This window comes from Varroa destructor, unplaced genomic scaffold (assembly GCF_002443255.2).
Source record: "Varroa destructor unplaced genomic scaffold, Vdes_3.0 BEIS01000005.1, whole genome shotgun sequence".
NCBI classification, from domain to species: domain Eukaryota; kingdom Metazoa; phylum Arthropoda; class Arachnida; order Mesostigmata; family Varroidae; genus Varroa; species Varroa destructor.
Window position 1 is genome coordinate 18,245,135 of NW_019211458.1, and position 26,897 is coordinate 18,272,031.

Consider the following 26,897-nt stretch of genomic DNA (forward strand, 5'->3'; position numbering starts at 1 on the left):
AGTAATTGCAGCGCGAACGTCGTCCCTAGCAGGGACATAGCAATCGAGATTGCAGTGGTTGTACTGTGTCGGACCCGAGCGCCGTAGTATCTAGTACTTATTTCATTCCTTCTCATGCAGGTTCCGCTGGAGTTGCTTCCGCCGCAGTCGGCATCGCCACCCACGTTTAGCAGCATAGACCCATATAGCTATTGGCCATCTCAAATACGTTTCGATACATTTGCATGTATACAGAACGACTGTAGAGACACGCAGGCTAACCAGTGCCCCACGTAGTCCGTATCTGTTGACCACATCAAGCGTTTTGCCTGTCTCCCCCATGTACGATTAGATATATTTCCAACACGCAGATTCAGATACAGACTCTTGACAGTCCTGAATACACCACGGTAGATGGTACGTAGAGAGCATTAGCAGCCGAGACTTACGATATCGTCCCGAAGATCCCCCGAATGATCAGTTAATTCATGAGCGTCAACGAGGTAGTCGGATGGTCGACTAAAAGACAGAACGACGCTTTATCGGAGCACAGTCTTTGCCATCCTGACTTGATTTTTACAGTTCAACATCTTTTAAGATGTCGCCAGTAACTATGCTGATGCTATTGCTGTTGTCGTCGGTTTCGAACGGCTTTTTGTCGTGTGCGAACGTTCCGGACGAGAACAACAATAAGCGAGTATTAGAAAAATTCAGCTGTGATTAGCGGACTCTAAAAATGGTCGGCTTGTAGAAGCGGACTTTAAAAATAGTAAAATGATTAACGATCATTACCTTGTGTGGAGTCCGTCGCGGCGGAAAGCACAGGCGAATTACATTGGACCTCGCAGACCTTTGTTGTTTCTGTTGACAGGGTGTATTCGTACGTAACACAACTTGTCTAATCCCCGTTCACTGAATTAATGTTGACTTCTCGGTGGGGTTGTCCTGCAGGTTGCTTCTCTCGTCCACTTCACCCCGGTTCTGAATTCGCACTCAACGGTCTGACACGCCTTAACACTGGTATATTCACGTTAGATCGCACGTTATGATGAACACGTACCTCAAAGGTGTATCCAACTCGTAGGTTTTATACCGTCTTGATGGCGAAGCAACTCTCGTGCTGACACTGGCTACAACAACATGTGTACGTATTACTTCACAGAGTACGCTCTGTTTTCCAGTCCACGTGATACGATGCTTTTCAAGGTGTTAGGAAGCGTATCAGATGTTTACGATTCGGACTTTCCAAAGTGTTTCACGTACACGCTGGCCAGCAAAGAGAAAGTAGCAAACAAATGAATATTTAGTGTTGGCACGTTGCAGATATCTCTTCCTCCGTATCCGTAAGTGTTAGGGGTGCGTGACTCCGCGAAGCAGAACTAGTCGTCGCCACGATCGTCGCGAATGTAATTCATCAATCTAGAAGTCATGTGATTTAGCCGCAACAAGACTTGTCTGCTGACTGACTCATGGCTGTATCGCTCGCCGGATTACCGCAGCTACTCACGCACCGGTCAAGCTATGGTTGTGGCTTGATCTGGCTTCGGTATCGACTAACGTCGGCGAAATACGGATAACTGATAAAACTGACCAACGCGACGACTGAACCAACAAAACAGGGAAAACGATTAGGCCGTAGCCGCCTTAGAGGATGATTGTACGACGCGGCTAAATAAGAAATCGCGTTTTGGGCACAAAATCGTCGTTATCGCTTGCTGACGATAATACGAGAATAGACCCAGCTCTAACAACAGGGGTCGCTGAAAGTACTGCGCATGGTGGAGTTGTAACACTGCGACACACCAGATGATCCTACGACTATAAAGGCCCGTCTCTCGCTGCTGCAGCAGCAAAACTGTACACTTGTACATATGGCGTGTGTCGGTCGCCAGCGTTTTTGGCGCCCAGCGAACAAACACCAGGTACTTGTAATGTCTGCTATCTGGTAGTAGGTACCTGGATGTCCGCCCGCCTGGCTGCAACTGCCATTCGAGATCCTGCTCCCGCTACTATGAACGGTAGCTGTCGTAGCGATTCCGTTAGCAGCAGCGGCGGCAGCAGTAGAAACAACGACTTTCTGGCTCTCTTACTCTCCCAACTGCGATTCTACGCCTTCCTCCTCCTTCATGATGTCTATCATGCTTTCTTGATCCTCGACTCTTACGCTGGTTGGTGGCCAACCAGAAGCAAACGGTCGACGTTGCGACAGTTGCGGACGCTTGAGGAGCCTGGCTGTAGAGTTGAATCGAGTCGAGTTTAGCTGCCAGACCGCCGAGTTAGCAAAGATGCTCTGTAGCAGCGTTCGTCGAGTAGTACGTAAAGAAGCGTTTTACCACTGTACCATTAATACCAGTGTTGCACTGCTACTAATGCGTACGTTGCCTCAAACGTCAAAAATGTGAAGAAGATCTAAAAGAGAGTCCCCCGCATTCTATCATTTATAGTGATAGTACATCTATAGTGATAATAACAAGAATAGCAGCAGCAGCGGCAATATTGCTATCAACCTGCAAATATATATATAAATATAGATACGATACACATATAAATGGCGTATCTTAGTAGCACGTGAACTTCTGGCTGCACCGGAGAGGACGATTGGGGAAAATGGGGGGACTGGTAGAGGACAAGTGTTCCACGAAAGAGAAGGAAGGGCGAGTTTAGCACGGACAGCCTCAAGCAAAACCCTTTGTTCGAAGATCGATTTACCATTAGAAAGCTAGTTAAGAGGGGGCAGGGAGCTTATGAAGCAGGCCTAAGAGGAAATAAAAATAACAGTTGGAAAGTATACAGTGCATGCGCTGATGTAAACAGAAAATTTTAAAAAGTATATATAGATCTAAAATAAAAACAACTGAATTGACGGAGCAAAAATGTTTGTTCAAAACGTACTATAATAACAATTGTGGTGTATTCATTTGACCTAACCTAATTTAGAGCGCATGTTTATCATCGGGCATCTATGAGATTACCAAGACGGAACCATCGGTTTCTAATCCGTTTGGCTTCTAAGACTAAGCAAAAACTAGCACTCTTGCAAGTTATATAGAACTTTTCCAATTGTATGATAATACGAATCATGCAACGAAAGGAAGGGTCTTTTCAACCCATCAGCTCAAACTTAATGAACATGTTCAACAGTCCAGCAACGGTAGGCTTTTTCCTGGCTGATGGTACGCAGATGAAGTTTTTTTTTTATTTAACTTATAACCTCTTCATATAGAAGGGAACTTCGTGGGCCTATAAATACTATGAAATAGCGTTCAGCCCACTGAATTTATATTGTTTGGTGTAAGGTATCTCTAGTGAAAATCACCGACAGACTGATTAAATTGTGCTGGGTTTTTCAATGATTGCAGAAGGTAATTGTTTCTCGCAGTGGTTCGCTGCACCCCCAAAATCTGAATAGTTTAATAAAGTAAGGTTGAGCTCTGGTTTCAATAGATAAAGTCCGTCTATTTCATTAGATTATCAAAAGATAGTGCGATTAGAAAGGGAGAGGTAAAAAGTAGAAAGGTATTAAATCATACACCGAAGTATGCTCTACAATCTACCTAACGTGTTGTAGTGGACTATGCAACTCAAGCCATAAAATCTCGCTCTATCACAATTGTTTATAATCTACTGAAATGTTTATAGGGTTTTGAGAAGTAGTTAACCAAATGTGGTGAACAGTAGATAGTGACATTTCTAGAGGAAGGTAATGGCAATAAAAGAAAACGATAAGGCCAGTATCCATATATAATGCGCAAAATGCAAAAAAGAATGTATATACATATTGTTCAAAATTAATTAAGATATATTTTGACAGGATTGTTTTTCATAAACGAGATGTATTTATTTGTTTTTTTTTCGCGCTAAAGGACCGTTAGTGCTTTCTGAAACAAAGCCACAGGCTTGTTGGGCAATCTTCATTTTGGAAACTTAAGTTTGGACCAGCTACTGCTTACTAGACCGAATAAATCCCCACTGAAATCAGAAACTTCCTTCCTGGTTGACTTGGCGCCAGCTTCCATACGGCTTTAGAAGAACACGAAAAGCAATTCTGTGAAGCCGAGCAAACGATTAGCGAGTTCGATAAAATAGAAAATGTTGTAAAAGATCCCTAAAAAAGAGTATAAAAAGCATGGAAATTAAAGATTATTTTTAACAAAAGGGCTACCTATTAAGTTACTGAGATAAAGCCCAAGAGTTCGTGTTCTTTTTTGTTGAATTTTTTGTCCACTTGGACACTTTTTGCCTACTGTAAGCTTAAATGGAGCAATACATGATAACCCGCGTGAGCGTGAAATTTTCCTCACCGTTACCAGCAAGATCTGCTTTTTGCCTAAATGGCAAAAAAATCATCGAAAATAATTTATGATCGATTCGAGTCGAAAGTGTGATCAGAGCTAATGATTAGATACATTTTCATTTGCTACGTTACAATGTATTGTATATGTGCAGGACAATTAAGCGAGAATATTTTCCAGCTATTACCCGTCGAATCACGGACCGGATCCTGACCTAGGCACTGCAGGTTAAACACATTTAAAGGGTGAGCCTTTGATTTATTTCGCTTTTTTCATAACGGCATTCTCTGTATCGGCTACGTGATTTTTTACCATTTCAATTTCGTTTAAACTTGGCGGGAAGGCCAGCTAGTGGCCTCTATGTTTACCTGGAAGCTGTCTGAGACTGGTTCTCGAATAGGTTTGGAAACACTTTATAATAATGAAGGCAGGGAAAGCGTTCCTTTGAACGATGCCCTCAAATGAGCTTAGTACACATCTCCAAGTCAATACATTATTTTCTGCCTTATTTGTTTAAGTGTAAAGCTAAAAAGCACTTAAACTACCCACGAATAATCACCAAAATGCGTTCATCCAAAATGAACCTTCCACATTATTTCGTAGGACTGTTTCTCTAGTGAACACGAACTTTCTAAAAAATTGCCACTTTTTACGACGTCCCCCTGCTATATCTTTTTTAAACGGAAACTTTCTTACGACCATTTTTTATTTATTTTACGATAATTGCAACCTTATAATAAACAGACAGCCCCGATCGGGTTTGCCCGGTCAATCAAGCTGGCCCACGATGCGGGTATTGTGCCGCGTTCCGCAATCCATTGGTATTTTTACAAAGCTTTAATACGATCTCTAATACGATAAAACTGCATTTGATGGTAGTGTCGATATTGTTTGGTAAGTATAGAAAAATACATTTAGATCGCTAGAATCAAGCGTCTTTCAAAAGACCGCACGTGACGGCATTACGCTGCTAACTTACGTCCTCCATATTGGAAAATGACTAATGTCGAACGTGTAAAACTAAATGAACGATCTGACTTGATCTACTCTATTGAAATAATTGAATATCAATTATAGAAAAATTTCACAGCCATTTTCGCTGTGCAGCCCCAAGCTAAACCCTATTCCTATCATTGAAATAAAAGGAAAAAGCGTAGTTAGTAATTTTTCGAAAATTGAGATGAACCGTTGGGCGTAAATTTTTTATAACATAGACGTATAATAGCTTCTGTGAATTTTCGGTTTATCAAGATGCACATTACTATGTCTAATCAGATGCTCGTATCTGTAAATTGAATGTAGCACGCAGAACAAACACTTTTGCGGATCCGTTTCTCACAAAAAAGCATCTACGCTGTAACGAAAGAATAAGACAAAAGGTAGAGATATACACATGTTCGAATTGCGCACCTCACCGTTTTTGAGAGCCTGAAAGTCGGCCAGGAAAAAGAGCGTATTAGTAAATTAAAGGGCGAACTATACTTTAATTCCAATATATAATTATAAATATCAAGTTCTTGTCTTATTCAGTATTACAAAAGCAAAAAGCTATGTAGCGAATTCGAGGAATCAGTTTTCGGTGGAGATGCCCGCCGCGGCGGCATTTGCGCTAAAAGCCCGCTTAGCTGACGTAAGGCCATCGTCTTCGACCGTCCATAAAGTACAATGAGACTAAAACCCTTCAAATTGAAACCGAAAACTACCCGTGGATGAATACCTACCTAGTATTGGATAGTAGCATTCATTCGATGCCAGCCGTATATAATGGTGTGCATATTTACTCCAAATCATTAAAGCTAAAGTGATAATTCCGTCGTTTTCAATAGTGGCACTTCGAGTTGACGTTACGTGCATTTTCTCCCTACGGACGCGACCCGGATACAGTTAACTGCTTTTTAGGTTCCCATTGCGAGTCGCAGGCACATGCTAGCTACCCAAGTGAACGTTTCCAAGCCTGCCATTCATAAGTAGGGTCCGTTTTGTTCGCGAGTTTATCGGACGTCTGAAACACACTAGAGATGCACGGTAACTACTAGATGCTTAAGAACAATATACAACTGCTATTTCTTCAATAAATCGCAGCTGTTTCTTTGGTAATGGCTCGTTCCATATTGCTCCCTTCGTATTCAGGATCCTCTCGTGCTACAGCTGATATTGACATATGACGAGGCGTTGCTCGATCGGGGCGAAATAGTGAGATAGCACCACAGGGAAAGACCGTGAGCCTAGCATCGCACGCCGTAGAAAACGACTCGATACGACGATTGTTCGCCAATCGAGCTCCTGTTATCGTAGGTCACTCACTGCGTACCGCTTTACTAGCCAGTTATATACAATATCATAATTATTATAGTACAGCCATATCAAAATCTGTCGTTGCGTGTACAGGTACACTTGATCGACTACTTACTGATCACTTGAGACGAGCTTGTTTCCTCAGCCCGCGAAACACTTACTGAATGGTACTAGAGAAAACATTTTCTGTTGAACTGTTGAAAAATTATGCACCTACTGAATCTTAGAGCTAGTACTATGAATCTTTTAAATGAGGCGTTTCTATGCTACGCTTCCATCAGTTTTGAGAAGTTTCACCGACTACAGACAAAGCACGAACTACTAAAGAAAAACACACAAATCGATTTGTCGTCTGCGTTATATCATTTGATGTCAAACTTTTATTTACTAATAATAAGAAGTAATCTCTTGTTGCATTGTATATATATATATATCAATCTGAACTAAGTTTGCGATTGTAAGTCATGCTTACACGAACGACGAATAGTTACAGTAAAAACAATAGTAATATGCTATCTAGTTCGTAGCACATAACAAGAAGACATTTTACTTGAAAGTTGTAACTTTCCCTGTTACATGTGATCTATTTATTATCATAACCACTCTCCGTGACCTGACAGCATCGAGACCCTTATACTAATGTTAATAAGATCGTATATATCGCTTTTCCATTTATTTCATATTAAATCTCACTTCGTTTGAAACCCCCTTTCTCGTGTGCATTTGTCTTACCAATCGCAGCAGTTGAATTCGCTTGTTAGTTCTGACAGATTAAACATTTGTCGGTGCCACTCTGTGCTTAGAGTCTATTTCTTCTTGAGGGAAAATTCCACGAACAATCCCATGTGGGCAAAATACAAAGCCGTTTTGTATAGGAAATAGTGTTTTTGTGAGACCTTATCGATGAGGCGTTTGTAACATTTGGAATTATCAAAAGACATGCAAGTATAATTTTTTTACGTTTGATCAAGTCTCCACTTCGTTTTGGCGTTCTGCCTACTTCGGCCCCCGGTTGAAAGGGCCGATTCCACAGCTGAGGAACCAGGAGTGTTGCCACACGCCTGGTAACGTCATAAATAACTGTGCGACCTACATTCGACAAGACATTCTACGAATGAACCTTATGCCACTGAATGACCTGTATTAGCCTGATGCGTTCATCGAAAATTTCCCTTGAATGATTCCTGCATTACTCTGTCCTCCAGCTGATGACGAAAAGATGTGTCTAATTAGAGCTCCTCGAAGAAAAGATCTCCCACGTGCAGAAGACCTCTTCATTCCCAGGCCCAGTCATCTGCTAAACCCGTGAAAATATTCCACCCAGTGTCAAAGATATGTCTCAAGTTATTTCGCTGATCTTCTAGAATCAGCAATGTGTCTAAATAGTGAGCTGAAATAAACTTCTGACCAAAAATCGCTAGGGATAAGATCAGCTGACGGTAACTGTCTGAATATTAACAGCGTGCCAAATATCCAAAGAAAATTTGCGCGCATGCATAGTGTTTAGTGGGTACGTATGCATGGCGTACAATTCGAGGAAGACCTATGATTTGTGACTGAATTTCCTTTGTTACTTTTATTTTTTCATTTATTTAGTATACCTTCCTGCCTTTCAAAAACTAAGCTAGTGCTAGGTGGCTTTATGGGTACATGTCTCTGCAATAGAAGCCGTTTAGGAGAAGGACTGCCATACACATCTACAAGGAATAATGTCTGTTGCGAACCGGATAGCAAACAATAGACGAGCAGATAAACGGGTTGGGGGAAAGTTCTCTCATCTGTAAAAGGGCAATACCGAAGTGCCGAAAAATACACATAGAAGCTCTAACATGGTGAGGTTATAGTCAAATGTAATTACAAAGGAAATCGAGTGATTTGACAGTTACCTTGAACCAAACGAGGTTGCTCTAACCTAAGCTAATAATCAACGTAATACGAAAATGCAGATTCATCAAAGGAAGAAAATATTTAAATAAATCTTCCGAAACAGTTCGTCATAGATGATGGGAACATTTTAGGCACTGCTCAGTGTAGCTTGCGATTGAAAAACGTTAAAACTGGCAAAACGAACGTGAAGGTCACTCCCCGTTGCCACACTGTGGCTCCGTTGCAGAAGTCCTTAACAATGATTGTGTCGGCGGACATAGCACCGCCGGTGTCCGACTCATCTGTGTCGGCCATTCGGTAGAGAAATCGCATCTGACAGTCAACCACCTGAAACAGTTGAGGACCAAAACAAACGCAAGCAGAAATAGTTCATGAGTGTGTGCTGTGCCTTCATGGATATTGGCAGCCGTTTTGTCTTCAGTACAGTAATTTAGTGACCTGAATAGTCCACAGTTACATACCGTCTTGTGCTCGGACCCCTTACAAATGCAGTGGAGATTATTTTAAATAGAAACTATAAGCAATGCTTTAAGGAATTATACTTACAGTCATAGTACCGTCGGCCATTGTTGTCTTGTTCAGCCTTGCCTTCACTTTATAGTATGGTGGCTTGCAGTCCTGAAGGATAGATCATATACAACGTGAAAGCGCATCGTAAACAGATAAACGAGCTCAAGTGACTCTGCCCCCCATATCAAACGGACGTCGTAGAGGAGAAAAAGCTTTCTTTTGTCTAATTTTGTCTGTGTCTAAATTTGATATTTATACACGTACTCGTTTACGTGAATCACATTTAATTTATACGGCTTCCTTTGTAATCGGTTGCTCATTGGTAGCTTGTAGTCATAGCCTAAGCAGATAGGCGTAAACAGCAAGGCGTGAACTGAGGAATAATATGAAAGGAAAATACCTTCATTTTAGCCGTTTCGACTGAATCTAGAGTCCACGACGTTTTGTTCTCTTTGATATTTTGGTAATCGATCGCCCTTCTGACGATTTCCTCCGCTTCACTCTGAAATGAACAGACGCATCAACTCAAACGGTAGCAGATTACACTCAAAGTGCATATCTATGATATGAACTAGCCGTATAGTACCATCGAAGTGACTAGCGAAACGTCTATTCGAAACCTTCGACTTGGAGCCGACCCAAGCTACCGGTCATTTCAAGCCTAAATGAAACATACGTGTATTGCCACTTACGATCGAAACGTTTGTGAAGTCCTGACAGCAGTCATATTCGTACGCCTTCGTGCACTGCATCGTTGTCGACTTCACTGAGGATTCTGTTGACGTCGTCATGGTTGACTCACTGCTTACGGCTTGTGTAGCAGCTGTTAATGTGATAATTAGAAAACAAGATGTTTCAGTTTCCTTCGTTAGCATGGAGGGTTGCCATTGTCAATGGGTGAGAACATACATTAGAAACTCGAGTGACTATTTCGTATTCATAATACCAATGCTACTATAGAACCTGTTGAAGTTCTTTCTCGCCTAACATCTTTAAACTATGTGCACTTGAACTATATTATCGAAGCAAACGACCTACTGTAGAAGTTGTTTTTTTGCCAAAAGATAAAAGGCACAGGCCTATTAAACCTAAGTGCATGTTAATGTTAATCAGTATCACAGCCATAAGAGAACGCTATAGTACGTTGCTCGTAGAGCAGCTGGCCAACATGTCCAAGTAAGCGCGCACAAAGTGGAAAGGAACATTACTCAATCTACGTTGTACTTATAAAATTGTCCTTGTTAATGATTTCCATCAAAGGAATAACAGGGTCAGTTTGAGCACGGACTAAAAATAAGACATAATTTCAGATGACGCTTTGGAGGGAGCGTTCTTTGGAGAATTGTTGAGACGGCACTGGACGTTCTCTGCAGTGGTACGCAGCATTTTATTCGACGGATATTGCCGTCGTTATCCCAGTACGATGGTGTTTTTCTATTCTACGCGATAAACAAATAATCACAAAAAAAAAAAAAAAAAAACTATTTTACGTAAAGGCAGTTGCACATAAAATAGCTGGATTGGATGATTATGTATCAAATAACTCAGTTGTCTCTTAGCTGTTTTTAGCGTTCATTTTCCTATTGACTGCCATGTACTAAATGAAGCTACTTATGTCTTTCCTTGTCCCCTGCCGTACGTTTGCTGCTCGTAAAGATGCTCATTGTGCGTCACTATCGTATCTCAGTAACATAATTTTGTGACAAAAAAGACTGCACACATGTTGTCATGCATAAACGAAAGGAATACGAATGCAACAATATTACAGGTTAGCGGCAAGCGTTTTTTGAGTTCTAAGGCCGTAGGTAAAAGGAGACGTGCCTGTACTCGCCGTAGTCGGTCCATCCGCAGCAGAAACCAACATCACCGTTGTCATCGTATGAATAGCAAAGCCGAAGATCAAAAGGGTCCTCAAAAAGATAGCGGCATTTACTGTGAAGATGTCCTGGTTTGCCATTGTCAGTGTAGCAGCTAGCGTCTTGCTGTAGTGTATGGCCCGAGTATAAAATCAGCTGGTTAAATAGGTGGATTACCGACAGAGAGCAGTCGCTGCAATGGACGCAATTAGAAAATCCAGATACACAGAGTCAGTTTGAAGCCGATGAGTCTTCGAACATACATAGTCTATAATAAAAAATAGGAAATAAATAAAAAATAAGAAAAAAAATAATACACTGATAATGCAATAATTCTGAAATGTATGCATACATAAAACCTTAGACAACGATGGGCTCAATTTCGTTTAATGCTTAAATCACTGTTCTCGAATAAAAACTAATGTATGCATATGTGGCTTACAAGTGTTTTTCTAACCAAACTTCAGATCGTATCGATTCTAGATGTAGTGGTCATCCATCTTATCCGCCCATCTACTTAAATATTTTCGAGATAATAGATTTAACAAGTAGATCTCGAGATATCTAACTGACTAGTCTGAGCTGATTTTATGTCCTGCAGTGCAGTCAACATCAGAGGCGCCTTAACCTGCCTTGTATAACGACTTCTTCTTGCCGAGCGAATGCGGGAGGATCGTTCAAAGTTCAAAGACTGTTTGTAAAAATAACAACTTGTTTTCATTGTCATATCGGATACTGAGACTACGCAGACGTCGCTCAACACGTAGAAACAAATGATATTACAAGACGTTCTACATAAATGTAGCACTGTTGCCCACAAAATTGTCGGCTGTGAGATATTTTCTATGTGGACATCGAAATAGCTTGCGAAGCATGTTATCGGTACGCTTATCAAACTCAAACTAGCTGGATCAATGGTATACGAAGATCACTCTTTCCTCTGGAAAATTTCCGAATGTGATAAGGGCATCCTACCTGGGGGCAGCCAGTGACTGCATAGTGTTTCTAAGAACGTGGCAGTTTAGGCTCAAATTTGACTGTGGAGACCAGCCATCTAACGAAACACCTAAGGGCAGCCCCAAACGTAAAGCTCTGAGGCGAAAACACTGAGACACCTGCCTTGATCGAATGACGCAATTAAAAGGTCAACACCTGCCCTACGTCGTTTGTAACGAATGTTTCAGACGAGCATGAAACGGACATAGATAGAGACACTGTTGTCTTGTATTGGGCACGAAAGTGATCTGTTAATAACAATAAAATTACTCAAACAAACATCTAGAACGATGCGTACGATTAGCGCCTATCTCCGCCACAACTCAGAGCGCGAGTATCTTCCTACATTTTTATTGATGATAATACCTAGTAATAGTTCGCTTAGAGAAAAACTGTAGAAATCGTTAAAATTGCTAGTTGTTTCATTGAAGTGTGTGTAAACGCTTTTCGGCTGAGCTCCTCAACCGATTAAAGAGCTTAACGCATTTAGAGAAGGCATGCCTTCTACTTATTTACCAGACCAAATGGCAAGTTGCCAAAATTTGACAATGTTGGAAAAAATCAGCTTTCACAAAATTAACTCTATCTACGAGGCGGTGAAGTCCATGTAGCGCCAATATAAATCAATCACTAGGAAAGACTTGCATCGTCTCGAATAGCGATAGAATTAAGATGCCAGCCACTTAACTCTGGCGAACAATCGAAGAAAGCGAGGCTTTCACTGCAAAAAAAAAACGCCACTGAGCTTGAAACTGTATAGGACGGCATAGCGGCTTAATTACAACGATGTCTGCAACATTGGATCAGACACGTCTCTATTAAAACTCAACTCACATAGAAGCCTTACCATCTTTGATCTATTTTTAAACTGTCCAGCCTTATTGAATTAAGTGGATCAATTACGGTTCCACCAATAAAATCTCGAGATTTAAGATGAATCTGCCTGTTCGATATATCGCTATCACGCCTCATACATTAGCTAGGATCCTAACGAGAAAAGACGCAAATATCATTTATCTATTGTACATTATCGATGGTTTCCAGTTTGAATCCGACTGGGAAACAATCACAGGGCTGTACCGCCCGACAAACGAAGGAAGCGTGCAAGCGTCGCATGAACGGCGACTCGATGGTATACTCTCACTGCCACCATCTTATTGGCATCGTCAATGATAACGATATCTATTTTTGACTATAACATAGGTTTGCTCTTTCCCCAACTGCTATGCATCTCGTACCATTATCATAGACATTATATATCTATATAACTGTTGCCGTTCCTGTTAAGCGGCGGCGGCGGCGGCGGCGGCGGCGGCGGCGGCGGCTGCCGCCGATCGATGTTGAAAGGATACTAGAGCCAGCAACGGTAGCTATACCAGCAGAATGTTGTATCATCTAAATGGCCACCGCCACCAGCGATCGTCTGAAGCAACGAGTACAGTCGGGCTAGCTATGATTACAGTAGCGCTACAACATCAAGTGAGAACTTTTTATCACACAAATATAGGACGAATTTCACAAACGGGAGATATCAGTCACGCAACAACACCTAGAGAATTCAACAATGGAACTAGTTTATAAACAACAGTAAAAGTCGATGCACGATCGCGACGTACAACTCCTGAGCCAGATTCAAATTGGATGTTTAAACGAGATAACTCTGTAGAATGTCTAATCCGACGTTATGATTCAATGGATGCGGGAGGGAAGCGACCCTTCGATAGAACGAAATCATGATGAGAAATACTTTAATTGTATGTTTTCTGTTATCACGCAGTTGATAGCGTCTCGCCTGTTTAGCGTTCCTTGATCTAATACGAAGCTAGCACAATACCTGCTATAAGGTCGAAGCACTACTATTTGCGTATAGGTCGCTAACTCCGTTCTCTATTCTGAAAATAAAAAGTGAATTTTCCATTTCCTATTTTGTACAAATGGCCACTTGTCTACCTAACTTAAGCTCGCGCAAACAAGTTGAGGATATAGAATAACGAAGTCGAGCGAGAACAAGTGTGATTTTCCACGATTACGTCTTTCGTCAAGATTTAGTACCTAAGCGTAAAGTAGTTTAAGCAGCGTAAAGTAGTAATCAGCTATAATGGAATTCACGTGCTAAGTAAGGGTAAGCATTCTACGATACCTATTGAATTGAAGGTCTGCAAATAGCCTGATGGGGTTCAGTTAATACCGCACCTAAAAAACTGAACCTTAGCAGTTCTGTTAGGAAATGTCAGTGTCGTGATAAATAGCTCTGCAAGCGCGCATACGTAGCCGTAACTATAGTTCCTCGAAAAGAAACATCGGATACAGTTAGAGACGTTCACTTATAGCATCATGTCGGAAGTGAAGTTTGATCGTGTCAGCTTGTGTATCGTACATCCAAAATCTGAGCGCAGCATCCGGATCTTCAAAGAAACAGCATTACGGTCCTGGGACCATTGTTAAAAGCTTGTATCACAGGTGACGTGGAGATTTCACCTATAATATAAAATTATATGGTATTAAACGTGAACGGGTAGAACCAGCATAGGCTGCCGCGCATAACGAACCCAATTTTCTTTTGTATGTTTTTTTTATTTGTAAGTATCTTACGCAACTCTGTGTAAACAAAACTCCTTTCCAACGGTTAAAATAAACCCATGAATGGTCGGCATGCATCCGGTACAACGGATACGCCGCTGATTTATTCCATATATCGGGCACAAAACCCGCAAAAATTCAAAATCGTTTCCACAGAACTCGAGGGCACGGAACCGTTTCGCCTTTTCAAAGCAGTGTTTTTACACGAACTATAATTTATGGCGTATGGGTACACCACAAATTCTTCAACCGTATCAAATAGGCGATACAACTCTATCTGGTAAAACAAAGTGAAATTAATCAATTAGATTGAACTACATTGTATTACCTTTGCGTTTATTGCCATGTGCAATGCCATCAAGCGAAATCTTACTTCTTTAACGGTGATTACGTGTACCGTTTATAAAAAGAACGTTCTCACTTGGATACGATCTTTTTCTGCTTTCCTTCTCATTATTAATGATCAGCACGTTATAGTTTCTTTCTCTAGCCTCTTTTTCAAGCATTACAGGAGGCGTATATTATAACTCTGGTGGAAATTTGCACTCAATTCAATATTTGTTTTCGTAATCGCTGCCGCAATCCTTTCAACAAAAAAAAAAAAAAAAAACGACCAGTCAACCAGGGAAACAGCGTTATCCCAGTAGCGCTTCCGCCACGCTTCACCGACTACCACCCGAGTCGAGATGGCGTCGCTGATCTTGATGGTCAGTGGTTATCGAATAAAAAGAGTTTCGCGTGTGCAACGGACAACAACTACGTTCTCGATTACAACTCGCCATTTATCTCGCAGAACAATAAAAACAAATGTGGAAAAACGCCAAGATAAGGCAGCTGCGCTATTCTCTCTCTGCTGCCCACTGTATTTACCTATAGTTCACTGCATAAAAATGAAAACGTAATTCGTGTACACAAATCACTAACTGAATGTGAATCTTACTACCAGCCATGTTATGAGATGTTAACCATACTAAAATATGGCGTTCCTTTTCTTCTCCCAATAACTTTACAAACAACCAGAAGACTTCGTGCGTCGTGCTGAACGACGCGTGCTCAAGAAAGACGACTCCAGGAAAGGCTACACAACGCACAAATTAGCCCACACAGTTTATGGTAAACAACTATATACGGAATGGGCAAATGAATGCGGTTGGAATTGGTGGCAAATTTGGTCATGACCGTGTGAACGATCAACGCCTAAACCAAGGGTTTCCTAATGCCTTGTTATATTGCTATATTGGTTAACCATATACTGTAGAAGGCAATCATGGGTCCGTATTCCAATAATGGTCGGCAGCGAGTGCCAGACTAATAGATGATCAGCCAGAACAAATGGATCAACACACTTTCTATGCTCCTTCTTGTAGGACATCTCCAATAAGCCTGACCTCTATTTCGATAGTGAACAGTACAGGTCATTGTGTCGACGAACAAGTTATCCAGAAGTCATCTATTCGGATAGCGACTCACATATTGAGATTGATTTATTACTTCGACTAAAATTTGACTTCAGCTAAATCTGACAGTCACATACATAAATAGGTTAAAAAAAAAGTATTTGTAAGTTCATTAGGTTACACGCTATGTACGAACGATGCTGGTTACGATTCTGCTTCTCGTACTAGGCTTGGATGTACTTGCAGATTGGTTGTGGAGTTCTTGATTTATCAATAGCCTAAATTTCAACTAGTTTTGATGTGTGACACAGAAACCCGTTTCTACAGCAACCCAATAAAGCAAGATATTTTGGGGTTCAGAGTCGGAGCTAATTTCACTGGTCAGGGATCTATCATATAAGTGAGAACTAGGCATAGCGATCAATTTATGCATTATTGTTGTTAAATCAGGGAAATGAACAGTTACCTTTTATAGGATCAAATATAATATATTATTACTCGCAAGTTTGAGTCCAGACATTTACCCGAACTACGTAAGCGAATTAGAGAAACATAATCTAGAGAAAGAACCATGAATTCGTTTGAAACATAACACTGCGCTCGGCGTTTCTTTAAGAAACATCCATGAACTCTACAGTGTCAAGGCCCGTCTGTTCACCATTGTTTGGACCTTGGACGTCACAATCTTTACCTCAATATTGCCTAACATCGCTATATATTCCTGCCTCTCGGAGAACATAGCTGCACCTCTTTTATATATATATATAAGACATCTTAATTTAAATGGCTGAAGTTCCCCATCGATTGGGGATTGCCGTCCTGCCAATTTCATTCTGTAGAGAGGCATGTTTGAAATATTTACTTTTCAAATGAAATGATCATTTTGCATTTATTTGAGGTCTGCTTTGTGTCGCTATTCCCTTTTTTTCGAGCCGTAGACGACAACCACGACTTGCCTTTTTTTCTTTTCGGTCGAACTTTTTAGGCGGTGTCAGGATTTCTCTAGGATACTGTTCTTTTTTCCAAGCCTCCTTGCCATGGCTGCGATGGCGCGAGCAAGGGAGGTCGATAAGCCTCCCCCAGTTCTTGTTTCGGCTGGTGTTGTTTCGTAATTGAAGGTTCTTTTTTTGCAGGCTGTTTTACTCTGTGCATGGGCTCTTCCAATCAACCGACATGTTCGGCCTATAGATTCATCAATTCTACCAGCTATTGTTAGCATGACATTTAAATAGGTGATCTGATTGGGCCCAACGTTTCGATTTGTAAGGTGGCTGAGCAAATTTCAACGCCTAAGAAATAGCTCGTCTAGCGCGATGGGAAACTTAACCGAGATGACCCTGGCCTTGTGACCCGGTGGCACGAGCAGTCTAAACAGTCTAAAGTACTAGTAACTGAAAAGTTAGAGGAACAGGTAAGAGAAAAGTGGCGGGTTCGTCGATAGTGGTTTGGCCGAGCCCAAATCTCACTGGCCCATGCTGGATAGATCTTGCTCTTCTACTAGTGCATGATAATACCTAAATTGTATTAGTCAAACCCTCTTCAAAATCAGAATAAATTTCCAACTCACGCAGCCTAACCCTTATCACCAAAGATAAGGGACAGCTTGTGGATACTGGCATCCAACAGTAATGGAGATAATTTGCCTCTACAAATTACAGCCATCCGAAGATGGCAAAGGCTGACAAAATTTAAAACCCGCTCGGATGATCATGATCCAACAAGTCCACAGCTTTCGTAGATTGAGATTGGCAAGAATAAAAACGCTACATAAGACCTAGACTAAGGGGCGATAAGAAACACCAGTCGCAGTTTGCATCAATTCAACAACTAGGTTGGGCTTCAAAATTTGGCCGATTTAAATACCCAAATAAACTTTCAACAATGGTACGCTAAAAATATCTGAATATAGAACAGACGTGAAAACGACAAAAGATAAAGTGATTCACAACCCCTGCAAAAGGCATCTTGATTGTAAAATTTCTGAGGTGAAGTTTTTAAGAAATACTTATTAGCCACTAGATAATAAAAACACAGTAATATATCAGAGTTGTGAAAGTAGACCATTAATAACCAGCCGACAGTTTTCGAAAAGATGCTGTTTCAGATCTTCAAAGCAATGAAGTACACAAACTTCGCAGAACTATATCCTCGGACAAGCCATAGTGTTGGGCTGTCAAGCACTGACTTGAAGGAGTAATGGAAATTATATATCCGAACGAAAGGAAAAAGCGGAGGCGTTAAGCAATACGCGAGAAAAATAAGCTTAACACGGTACTATTAAGCTCACAGCTATAGTTCATTGATAAGTTTTAAAGAAGTGCGAACTAAAACAGCATTGAATCTCGAGCGAGTCTAGGATGTATTCTTTCTACCAGAGAAATGCCCATCTCGTCTTGAAATATGGCTCTGGGTAGCGCCTGGGTTGAAACTTGTCTATTCTACTAAGCTTTTGGAAATACTACGTTAACGAACGAATAAGTACGTTTTGCCATACAGTTTATGCAAGCAACACGACATAATTATATATGCACTGTCGTAACACGATAATGTGCTAACTGGCAACCACGTGTGCCATATGATTGAGTACCACCGTCTCTATTTTTTTTAGGCCTAGGGTAAAATTAGCCAAAATCTGTTTCACCCGACTGAGCGATAACATACACCGTATCGTTTAGCATGGTTCACGGGTACCACAAGCATTTTACGGGAGACGGGACATTGTTTGAGGTTCAGATGTAGTTTTTGAAGCGAACGGCAGCTGTTTCGTTCGAACGATACAATTACACCATCATACAATGGCTAGGAAAAAAGCAAAATGACAATAGGTTTTTGGCCAATACGATGAGTTGACCAATACTAATTTTGCACCTAACTGCATGTATACATAGGCGAACAACTATCCATCACAAGATCTAGCTAGCATTGCTACAAACGGGTGCAATCTGATCGCCGCAAGCCGATGATAAGGTGACCTAGCCATCAGCTGGTGACAGCAAGAAGGGTTTCGCGATTGGGTGCCGTGCACCATGGGTAGCACCACTGCGAAACAGACAGAACGAGTTTTCCACAATAAACTGATTGAGGCGCGCAAAAAATTCCTAGGTCAACGAAACAGACCACGTTTTCTTGATTGTAAATGTCAAGCCCCAAAAAACCCGCTCAGGGCGGTGAAAGTATTAGAGATTATGGCTTGACTTTGCTCGATGTTTCATAGTAGTCCTGCACCAAGCAGGTATATGTAACGGGGGTTGAATTAATGATTTTTAGCTTTCGCAGTCTGTAAGGCGGGCCTCTAAGCCGGACGCGATCACTGAGATAACGTTTTATAGATATCTACAAAAAATTAAACTACTGCAAAAATTTATTTTCGATTGTTTCGGTTCAACCGTAAGGTGTTGACGTATTCGTCAAGAGCTTGAACAGTTATTCACCGTATTTATGCATGTTTAACGGAAACTATCCATGTCCCTAACTCGTCGACGGACGGAGGAGCAGGAACGTGTGTCCGGTTTTTTTTAATAGGCGGTGATAAGAGGCGAGTCATGTCAGGCCCAGAAACTTAGTCTAATCTGCCTCAGTGTAACAGTTTGAACGATTCAATCCGGAACGTATTTATAGCAGATGTGGTGACACGCACAACGATGTCGCCAATCGCAATCTGCGTTTGCAATGGCGAAGTGCAATGAACAGTGTTCCCGAAGGGTGAAGGGATAAACTGGGTGGGTGCAATGATGGTGCAAAGACGGAGATAGAGAAATCGACGTTGAAAATTTGAGTACGAACGGACACACATAGATCAGTAATAGCCAGCTCATCTCCCCTAACTGCTGTGATATGTTCAAAGCAATGATATCAAATGAGACAAATGCAATATAAAATTCAAAAGGGATAGCTGATACTCTCGTGAGCGCCACCGGCTTCATTTTTGTTAACGTTTCGATTACGCTTGTTACAGTGGTTTGTCAGACGGCGCGCTGGCCTTATCAGCTAAAGTAACACGCTTCGCCAAAACGAAGACACCCCCTAATCTTCCTTGCAAGCGTTAACGTGCCGTAAGGACGTTTGCGCTAGCTACGTGCACCGACACACGGTTATTTCCATTCAGTTTTTCAAAGTGACAGTGGCGTACGATGCGAGAACAATCGAGCGCTCAGTAGTCTCAGCTAAATTGTTCCGAACGAAATGACGCTATGCTTGCCTGACAGTTCACCCGGCCGAGACGGGCGTGGAGCGAGCAAGGGAGAGTACAAATCGAATAGGTGACAGCATCTGTGCATAGTGTTCGATTTAGGATTAATTTTTATTCTGTACGACGCCGACGCTGGCTGATCGAACTAGTTATACAAATATGAACACGATCACGAAGGTGCGCCTAAAACACGTTCAAGAGGTCCGTGAGTACGAAAACCTACACAACAACGGCGATGCTTTCGGTCTGTCTGAATCGGTCAACTAGGCGAGCGGCTGAAGAACTGATGGGCCGATTACAAATGGCACACAACAGTTTACTATGTATCCAACGGCTATACAAACCTTCTGTCAAGTGTTACAAGTGCTCATCAAAAAACCGTCCGTTTAGAGCCTTATTCTGGAACAGATATTTGTCCTTAACCCAAATCGAGCCGACAGCCTAAAGTGTCATAGAAGGCAATTGTTCTTGTCGCCCGAATGCTCTACATGTTGGAGGAGACGGCTAGCTATCGCGAGATCAATGATAATTGCGTTATAGTGATTTATGCAAGTCCGTTAGAATGCATTCCCTATTGAGGTATCCACTGTCTGTTTTCGGAACGGGGCCGGTGTACTTTTAAGTTGGGTGCTAGTTACTTAAGGAAAGTTGTTGGAGCGTGTCATAGTGAAGATTTCCTAGGCAAATCGAGCATGTGCAAAATAATCACTTGGTTTCTGCGTGGTTCTAATTAATGAACTGTAAAATCGACTAAAAACTGATCGCCTAGTTGTTCGCTGATACTCAATAATTCATTTTATCTTTTGAATATTTCAACAATATTATTCAAGAACTTGATCCTATAGCATAGGACGTAACACGTACATTTTCGGAAAGAGGAAAGGATCCTCTTTTTCTCGTCTGACACAGACACCATCATAATAAATATTGCGTGCACTACTACTATATTCTCTCGGCGCAAAACTTAGTGGATTTTGAACCCTGTATTGCGATGGAGTGACCGAGGGGTTCGGTGCATACTTACAAACGTCACAGGTGGACAAAAATATAACGGCAAGATTATTTCTCCATCCACCTGCCCCGCTCCAACCATCGTGTATATTTCACACGCTGGTAGGGACAGTGAAACAAAAAAAATTCGGACCTATATGCTTCATATAATCCAGACAAGACTACTCGTTGCTTCGATAACAAGGAGGCCCAGAAACCCGGCTGGGCCAAAGTAATCCAAGGTCAGGGACACCGCCGCTCACACCATCAGTAGACATAGCAGTTACGGTGTGGCTGTTGTGCGCTACATACCATTGCTACTAAATCGCAACGTTAGGCGCAAAGGCGCTAAATATACCCGCTAACCACACCCAATAAACACAAGTCATCATCGTTGTATAATCTTCGGGTAGGTCTAGCGTAATGTGTTGAATATGCAACGGAATAACAAGGGAGATGATTGTATTGCATAAATGCGTACGTTGTGCTTGTAGAAGATCCGTGTTGGTTAGCAAAGAACAAACCTGATTCAGTTTGACCTGAGCACTTACGTGTATCAGCGATCGGACGGAGAAGTCCTTCGAATCAACTAGTCGGGTTAATACAGGAGAACTAAATATGACATATTAATAACGTTTTCGTACTTCTTTCTAACAAATTGAAATATCAAATTTAACAGATGTCTCAAACAGAGGCGTGGGAGCAACTTGTCTTTAGCTCTGCATCCGCAGTGGCCAATCCACCTTTTGCGGTCAAATGTCAAGATTCGCCGAATCAGTCGTGATACGAAAATAAGGCCAAGGACATCATTTCATTGTTCTAGCGCGCGCCTTCTAGTTTCAACTATGCGATATTGTGACCAGGAAGACTAAAATCAATGTACGTCCGCGTCTGAAAAGGTCTCCATAATCAGTCTATAATAATGGTTGGTCTAGGAGAAAAAAAAACGTTCTGTGGCTCCGATGATGTTATAAGGTGATTGTCAATATAATTGCGTATATTATATCAGTAATTGATTTATTGTAGGGGTAATCATAAATGCTACTCTGCGTTCATTTTCTCGTGCTTACGTACACCCCTGTTGTTCTCTGTAGCAGATATTTCTGACCTGTACAATGATGTTTGATTGATTCGGGAAAAACCCGAAGTAATAATGCACGATACAACCGCCGCGAACACACGTTTTGCTGGGTCACATTATGCTATATACAGAATTGATGCATCTGACATTTGCCAGCGATGACAATACCGTCATTGACGTAAATTGAAACTACTGCTAACCAAATCTACAACAGCAAAACAACCGCAACAGTCGATTTCTTCTTTCGATCTAAATCGAAAGTACTCACGAAGCCTCTAGATGCAACCACTTTATTATAGTCACCCCAAGAACTAAGTTTCTTACGCTTATCGGTATTAAGTCTAACTAATGCGGCCCGGAGATAATACGAATAGGTAGTGGTAGTCACCACAATAAGAAAAGTATACAATGAAGTTAAACATGATTTACATTGGATAATGCTTCATAATAAGATAAAGGAAATGTAAATATTCAGCGGGACACAGGTTATCGAGTCAGCATGTGACGTTTGTTAGCAGCAGGGCCGCCCAGATCTTATTTGTCGTTCGTCCGGAGCCATGGTTCGGTTACTTCTACTGCATGTACTCATGCACGTAGAACGAAGGTTTGCCTGTAAACTAGTGAACAATTTTTGTAATGCATGGCAAATTCAATCATCTGAAGCCGACGCAGGCTTCAAAACAATGCGGGGAACAAAAAAAAGGATAGGGTAAAAGTACACTGCCACGTTTTGCATCTGCATCAAATACGTTTGGTTCCGAAGGTACATACGGCAAAGGTAATCCTTAGTTGCATAGGACCGAAATGGAAGGAGTTGACATCAATAGTTGCAACAAATTACCCGTCTGACCATGATAAAATAACAGTATCGTTCAGATCGTTCTGTAAAAAATTGGTTGAATACTAAAAAAAGCTTTATAGGAGAGTATTTTGTTTGAAAATAATTTCACTTGACCACTAATTCAATACACAAACGTGTAAGTCAATATAAAACAAAAAAACTTATAGCAAAGAAGACTTCCCCGCAAGCCTGTTTAAGTCTTCGACCGAAACGAATCCATTACCTCAAGATTAGCACTATTTAGAAAGTCTCCGTCCATTTACTCGTTCATTCTATCGGCCTATTGCAAACGGAAAATATATTAAGTGACTAATTAAATGTGCACTAACCCTTTTCAAACGTCACTCCTAAGCCTTGCTCACGTTAAAGTTGAACCTGCTCTGCGTTTCGCGCCTATCAACACAATAAGTGTTACGATTTAAGGACAAGAAGAAGATCTGCAATCTCAGTTACCCCATGCCACTACTAATCCTGATCTGGAGAGCTGAGGAGGTGAACAAGCGACCCCCGCCTGCTGTTACTGTACGTTCAAGACAAGACCGAAATGAAGAATAATTTGTTGAGCCTGGCCACGATCACCATTACGGCCTCTGTCTATCTATTATTGATGAACAATACACCACTTCCATCATGCACTAAGCAAATGGTATCGCGCACGAAGGCGAGCAGTGGTAGAAATCGGTAAGAGATGGCCTGCTTCCAGTCTTGTTTATGGGTTCCCCTTACTTCTGCTGCTGCTGTTGCTCCGACGACTAGCAAGTTATGGCTCGTCGTCGATTGTTGTTAGCATGAAAGGGGCTAACAGGCTACCTGGATTATGAGAGAGACCGGACAATCAGAGCTGATCGGACTGATTCTGCAAATTCATTTGATATTAAATATGGACTCATATGAAGAAATGAACTATCGCTCCATAGGTTTTGCAAACGGTTATGTAAGACACATAAAGAAGAAACGGAACAGGACGCATGAAGTTGTGGGCCTCCGTATGTATATGTATGGATTAGAATTTAATCTCCCTTCTTGTAACAACCGATTCTAATAACTGGACAGGGCCAATGTGGTCGTTCGTCAATTAAACAACAGTTTTTTACTATCAACATGAGCAGAAATTTCAAGAAATGGTTAGACAAGGAGAACTGCACAGGACAAATCGAACCTCCATGGAGGTCAAGGCCGTCGACATGCGAGTGTATAAAAGTGATCAGAACGGGCTTGTTATCAGTTACTGCTGACAGTAACAAGTACCCCGTACTATAGCTTTTTGGATTAATCATTTTACTACAATTGCTTATTCTTAGCAGGTCATTGTTACTTCCGCGTATCCGTCTCCGCACATGAAGCTCCATAATAACGCGCCCAAGAGATATTTTATTAACTAGTTATGGTTATCCAAGGAAGTTTACAGCGAATGGTAAATCTCTTGGGTCATGCACCTAGTTTCTAGTGATATATTGGACCTTAATGAGCAAGGGAATTCATTCTAATATACCAAAAACAGTTAGGGTTATAACATGGTGAAAATTATTGTGTATTCAATTCTAGGTACTTATGTCGTTATTGTTGTATAAAAGCGGGTGTAGAATGAAGAAAAAAAAAAAAAAATATATATATATATATATATATACATCAATGGCTATTTAGACGTCAAATTATCCGTGCAATATGTGCAGGCAATGTATGGCAATAAACTTTTGTTTATCATGAGAGCTCATGACAAGTCAACTATACAGTCGCATATCATGAAAGATAAACACGAAAAGGATAGTTGAAGCTTTTCTGTGAAGTGTTTAAATGTTTTTACCGCTTCTTCTAAGTGTAACTTCTTATCGTCCCCACAAAGGCCACACTTTATTGTTTTAGCACTTTCCCTATCAGACATTAGGTGGCAGTTCAGAGTTTATAAGAGCGTGGGTTTGTGCATGCCGTGTGCGCACTTACCTAAGTGGCCATCTCCCCACAAGGGGAAAATCTAGTCGTATGTAGACGCTATTTCTTACTCTGGACCTGCTTCTCGCCAGAAGATGCCAGATATAATGCCAGCAGTGAAGAGCAACATGTAATAGTATAGCATTTCATTACAGCGGCCTACCGGGATATGGTATAGGCCACACTGATCGACCTATTACGAAATGTTTTTCTGTTCTATTCTCGAAAGATCTAGAAACTGAAGCTGCTGCTGCTGGGACAAATGAATCATAAATCATGACCACAGTGCTATATGTTCATGAGAATTATCAAAATCAAAAAGAAAAGTGAACGCTCTCTTTCCGCATACTAGAATATGCAGCTTGCTACAGTCGACACGTATAGTAGAATTGGTCTACCTTTAGGCTGCATATTTTATGGCCTTAATTATCCATCTTTTACTTTGCCTAACGTAAATACACAACGTTTTATTTTGGTAGAACTGATTCTTAATGTAATACTAAAAACTGGGCATTATATACGATTACGACCAAGGTAAATAAAATGATTAATCAAGACTCAAGGATTAAATTCACTGAGAAGTTAGGCGGATCTTGTGATTCGAGTTGCCAACGAACAATTCACTGCTCTAGTCAACAAATTTGAGCAACTGGTGGGGTGCCTGTGGTAACATCTGACGCCAACCCACTACTAGCCTCTCTTCCGTCGTATTGCGTAGCTACGCGATTTGGCGTTACTTGAGGAGACTTCAGCAGTACGCAGGCTCAAGATCAGTCGTTTCGTAGCTTCAGGCTCATAGGCGAGCGTTGCGAAATTGGCAAATCGAGCGACGCTTGGTCGTTAAGTAGGCAGAATTCGTTTGGCACCAGATTCTTTCCCAGACGAGAATGGCTGGCGCATTCAGACCGTACGCGTCTGATACGAGAGACCGCCAGGCAAGACCCTTTTTACGACCGGTTGTGATCGTCTAGGAATTTGTCGAATAAAGAATGGATATAATAAATAGCAATCAATTGGTGTGCTTGAAACACATTTTTCACCGTTTATGCGGGATACGGTTTAATTTGTGTTCATGAGCAAAAGTTCTTTATCTAGTCAGATTATTCTGAAAACGTTCGGTATCATTGTTCTAACCAATCGATTGTCGGCAAACTCCGAAGTGTCTTTGTACATGGTAATTCTCTGAAAAAATATCGGATTAAGTCTGGAGGCGTTAGTTATTTCAAAATGTGTTATATTTATATAACACAAGATATTAAGCATTTTTTTTGTCATTTTCTTTATGATAATAATCAGTATAGGACACATACTGAAACCCAGCTATAATTAAAAATGTAACAGTCTATTTAAACGGTGCCATTAGAGGTATAATAACGATCCTTACTATGTGCTGATATCTATACGCGCACCCAAAAACTGAAGTTGCATAGTTAGAACATGCATTTCAGTACTTCAGACAGATTCTGTTATAGCTATTTGTTTACATCGATTTCTGTTCATGAAGGAATCGGCGGCCAGATTCAGGACAATCCATGACGCTGACTGGGAGACAGAAACGGACGTGGCGTTTTTTTTGAAATCGTACGAGTTTTCAGAGAGATCTTAACGGTTCTCGCGTTTATTCTATTCCCTGAACAACACTGCTGAAGGATTTCAGCATGAAACGAGCACAGACCGGTTGCCTCGATGTTTAAGAGAACTTCGTATCGTCCTGCTAAAAAAAAGAAGGCTACTTTTACGTCTACGTATTCATATTGAAGAGTAATTTTTTCAAACGTTCAAGTATATTTAACGATAAAGTTAGAAACTAAGTACTGTTACCCTTCAAATTTCAAATTTTTCGATCAGAACTTGATCGACACTTGTCAACTTATGTGGCTAACTGAAATCGAGAGCAGCTGTTCCAGTTCATACAGAAATAGACAACATAGGAAAACACCGACTTTTATTTTACGAGATCGCATCTCACAGTGTCAAGAGTTTTCCTATGAAGACCTGTCATTGAACTTTAATGTAGAAATCTAAATACCTTCACAATTAATTTCAAGTAATGGTTTGTACAATTTGTCCCATTA

The 26,897-nt window shown here is 41.1% G+C and overlaps 2 protein-coding genes and 2 long non-coding RNA genes across 11 annotated transcripts in view; 2 read left to right on the forward strand and 2 right to left on the reverse strand.

Annotated features, from left to right (window-relative positions):
* LOC111250634 (G protein-activated inward rectifier potassium channel 3-like) overlaps positions 1 to 2,006 on the reverse strand; it is a 38,271-nt gene extending 36,265 nt beyond the window's left edge. Inside the window, exon 1 of the mRNA XM_022806096.2 lies at positions 772 to 2,006. The gene's annotated coding sequence lies outside the window, so the exon portion shown is untranslated. The remainder of the gene's footprint in view (positions 1 to 771) is intronic.
* A 4,900-nt stretch (positions 2,007 to 6,906) lies between these two features.
* LOC111250635 (uncharacterized) overlaps positions 6,907 to 26,897 on the reverse strand; it is a 33,122-nt gene continuing 13,131 nt past the window's right edge. For 3 of the 8 annotated variants that reach the window (XM_022806098.2, XM_022806103.2, XM_022806099.2), the window contains exons 2-6: positions 10,785 to 11,012; positions 9,656 to 9,786; positions 9,364 to 9,465; positions 9,000 to 9,071; positions 6,907 to 8,780 (exon numbers count right to left, since the gene is read on the reverse strand). In XM_022806098.2, the coding sequence (XP_022661833.1) occupies positions 8,592 to 8,780; positions 9,000 to 9,071; positions 9,364 to 9,465; positions 9,656 to 9,786; positions 10,785 to 10,920 (630 nt within the window). In that variant the 5' untranslated portion in view covers positions 10,921 to 11,012 and the 3' untranslated portion in view covers positions 6,907 to 8,591. Of the gene's footprint in view, positions 8,781 to 8,999; positions 9,072 to 9,363; positions 9,466 to 9,655; positions 9,787 to 10,784; positions 11,013 to 14,008; positions 14,140 to 14,192; positions 14,294 to 23,222; positions 23,365 to 26,897 lie in introns of those variants that run through there. The other 5 variants (XM_086990550.1, XM_022806104.2, XM_086990551.1 and 2 more) reach the window with 5 other exon arrangements.
* LOC147755374 (uncharacterized) lies at positions 9,728 to 11,014 on the forward strand. Its single transcript, XR_015328760.1, has 2 exons — positions 9,728 to 9,860; positions 10,274 to 11,014. It is a non-coding gene; the product is annotated as an uncharacterized LOC147755374 (long non-coding RNA).
* On the forward strand, positions 17,072 to 18,809 carry LOC111250636 (uncharacterized). Its single transcript, XR_002673439.2, has 3 exons — positions 17,072 to 17,203; positions 17,874 to 18,063; positions 18,681 to 18,809. It is a non-coding gene; the product is annotated as an uncharacterized LOC111250636 (long non-coding RNA).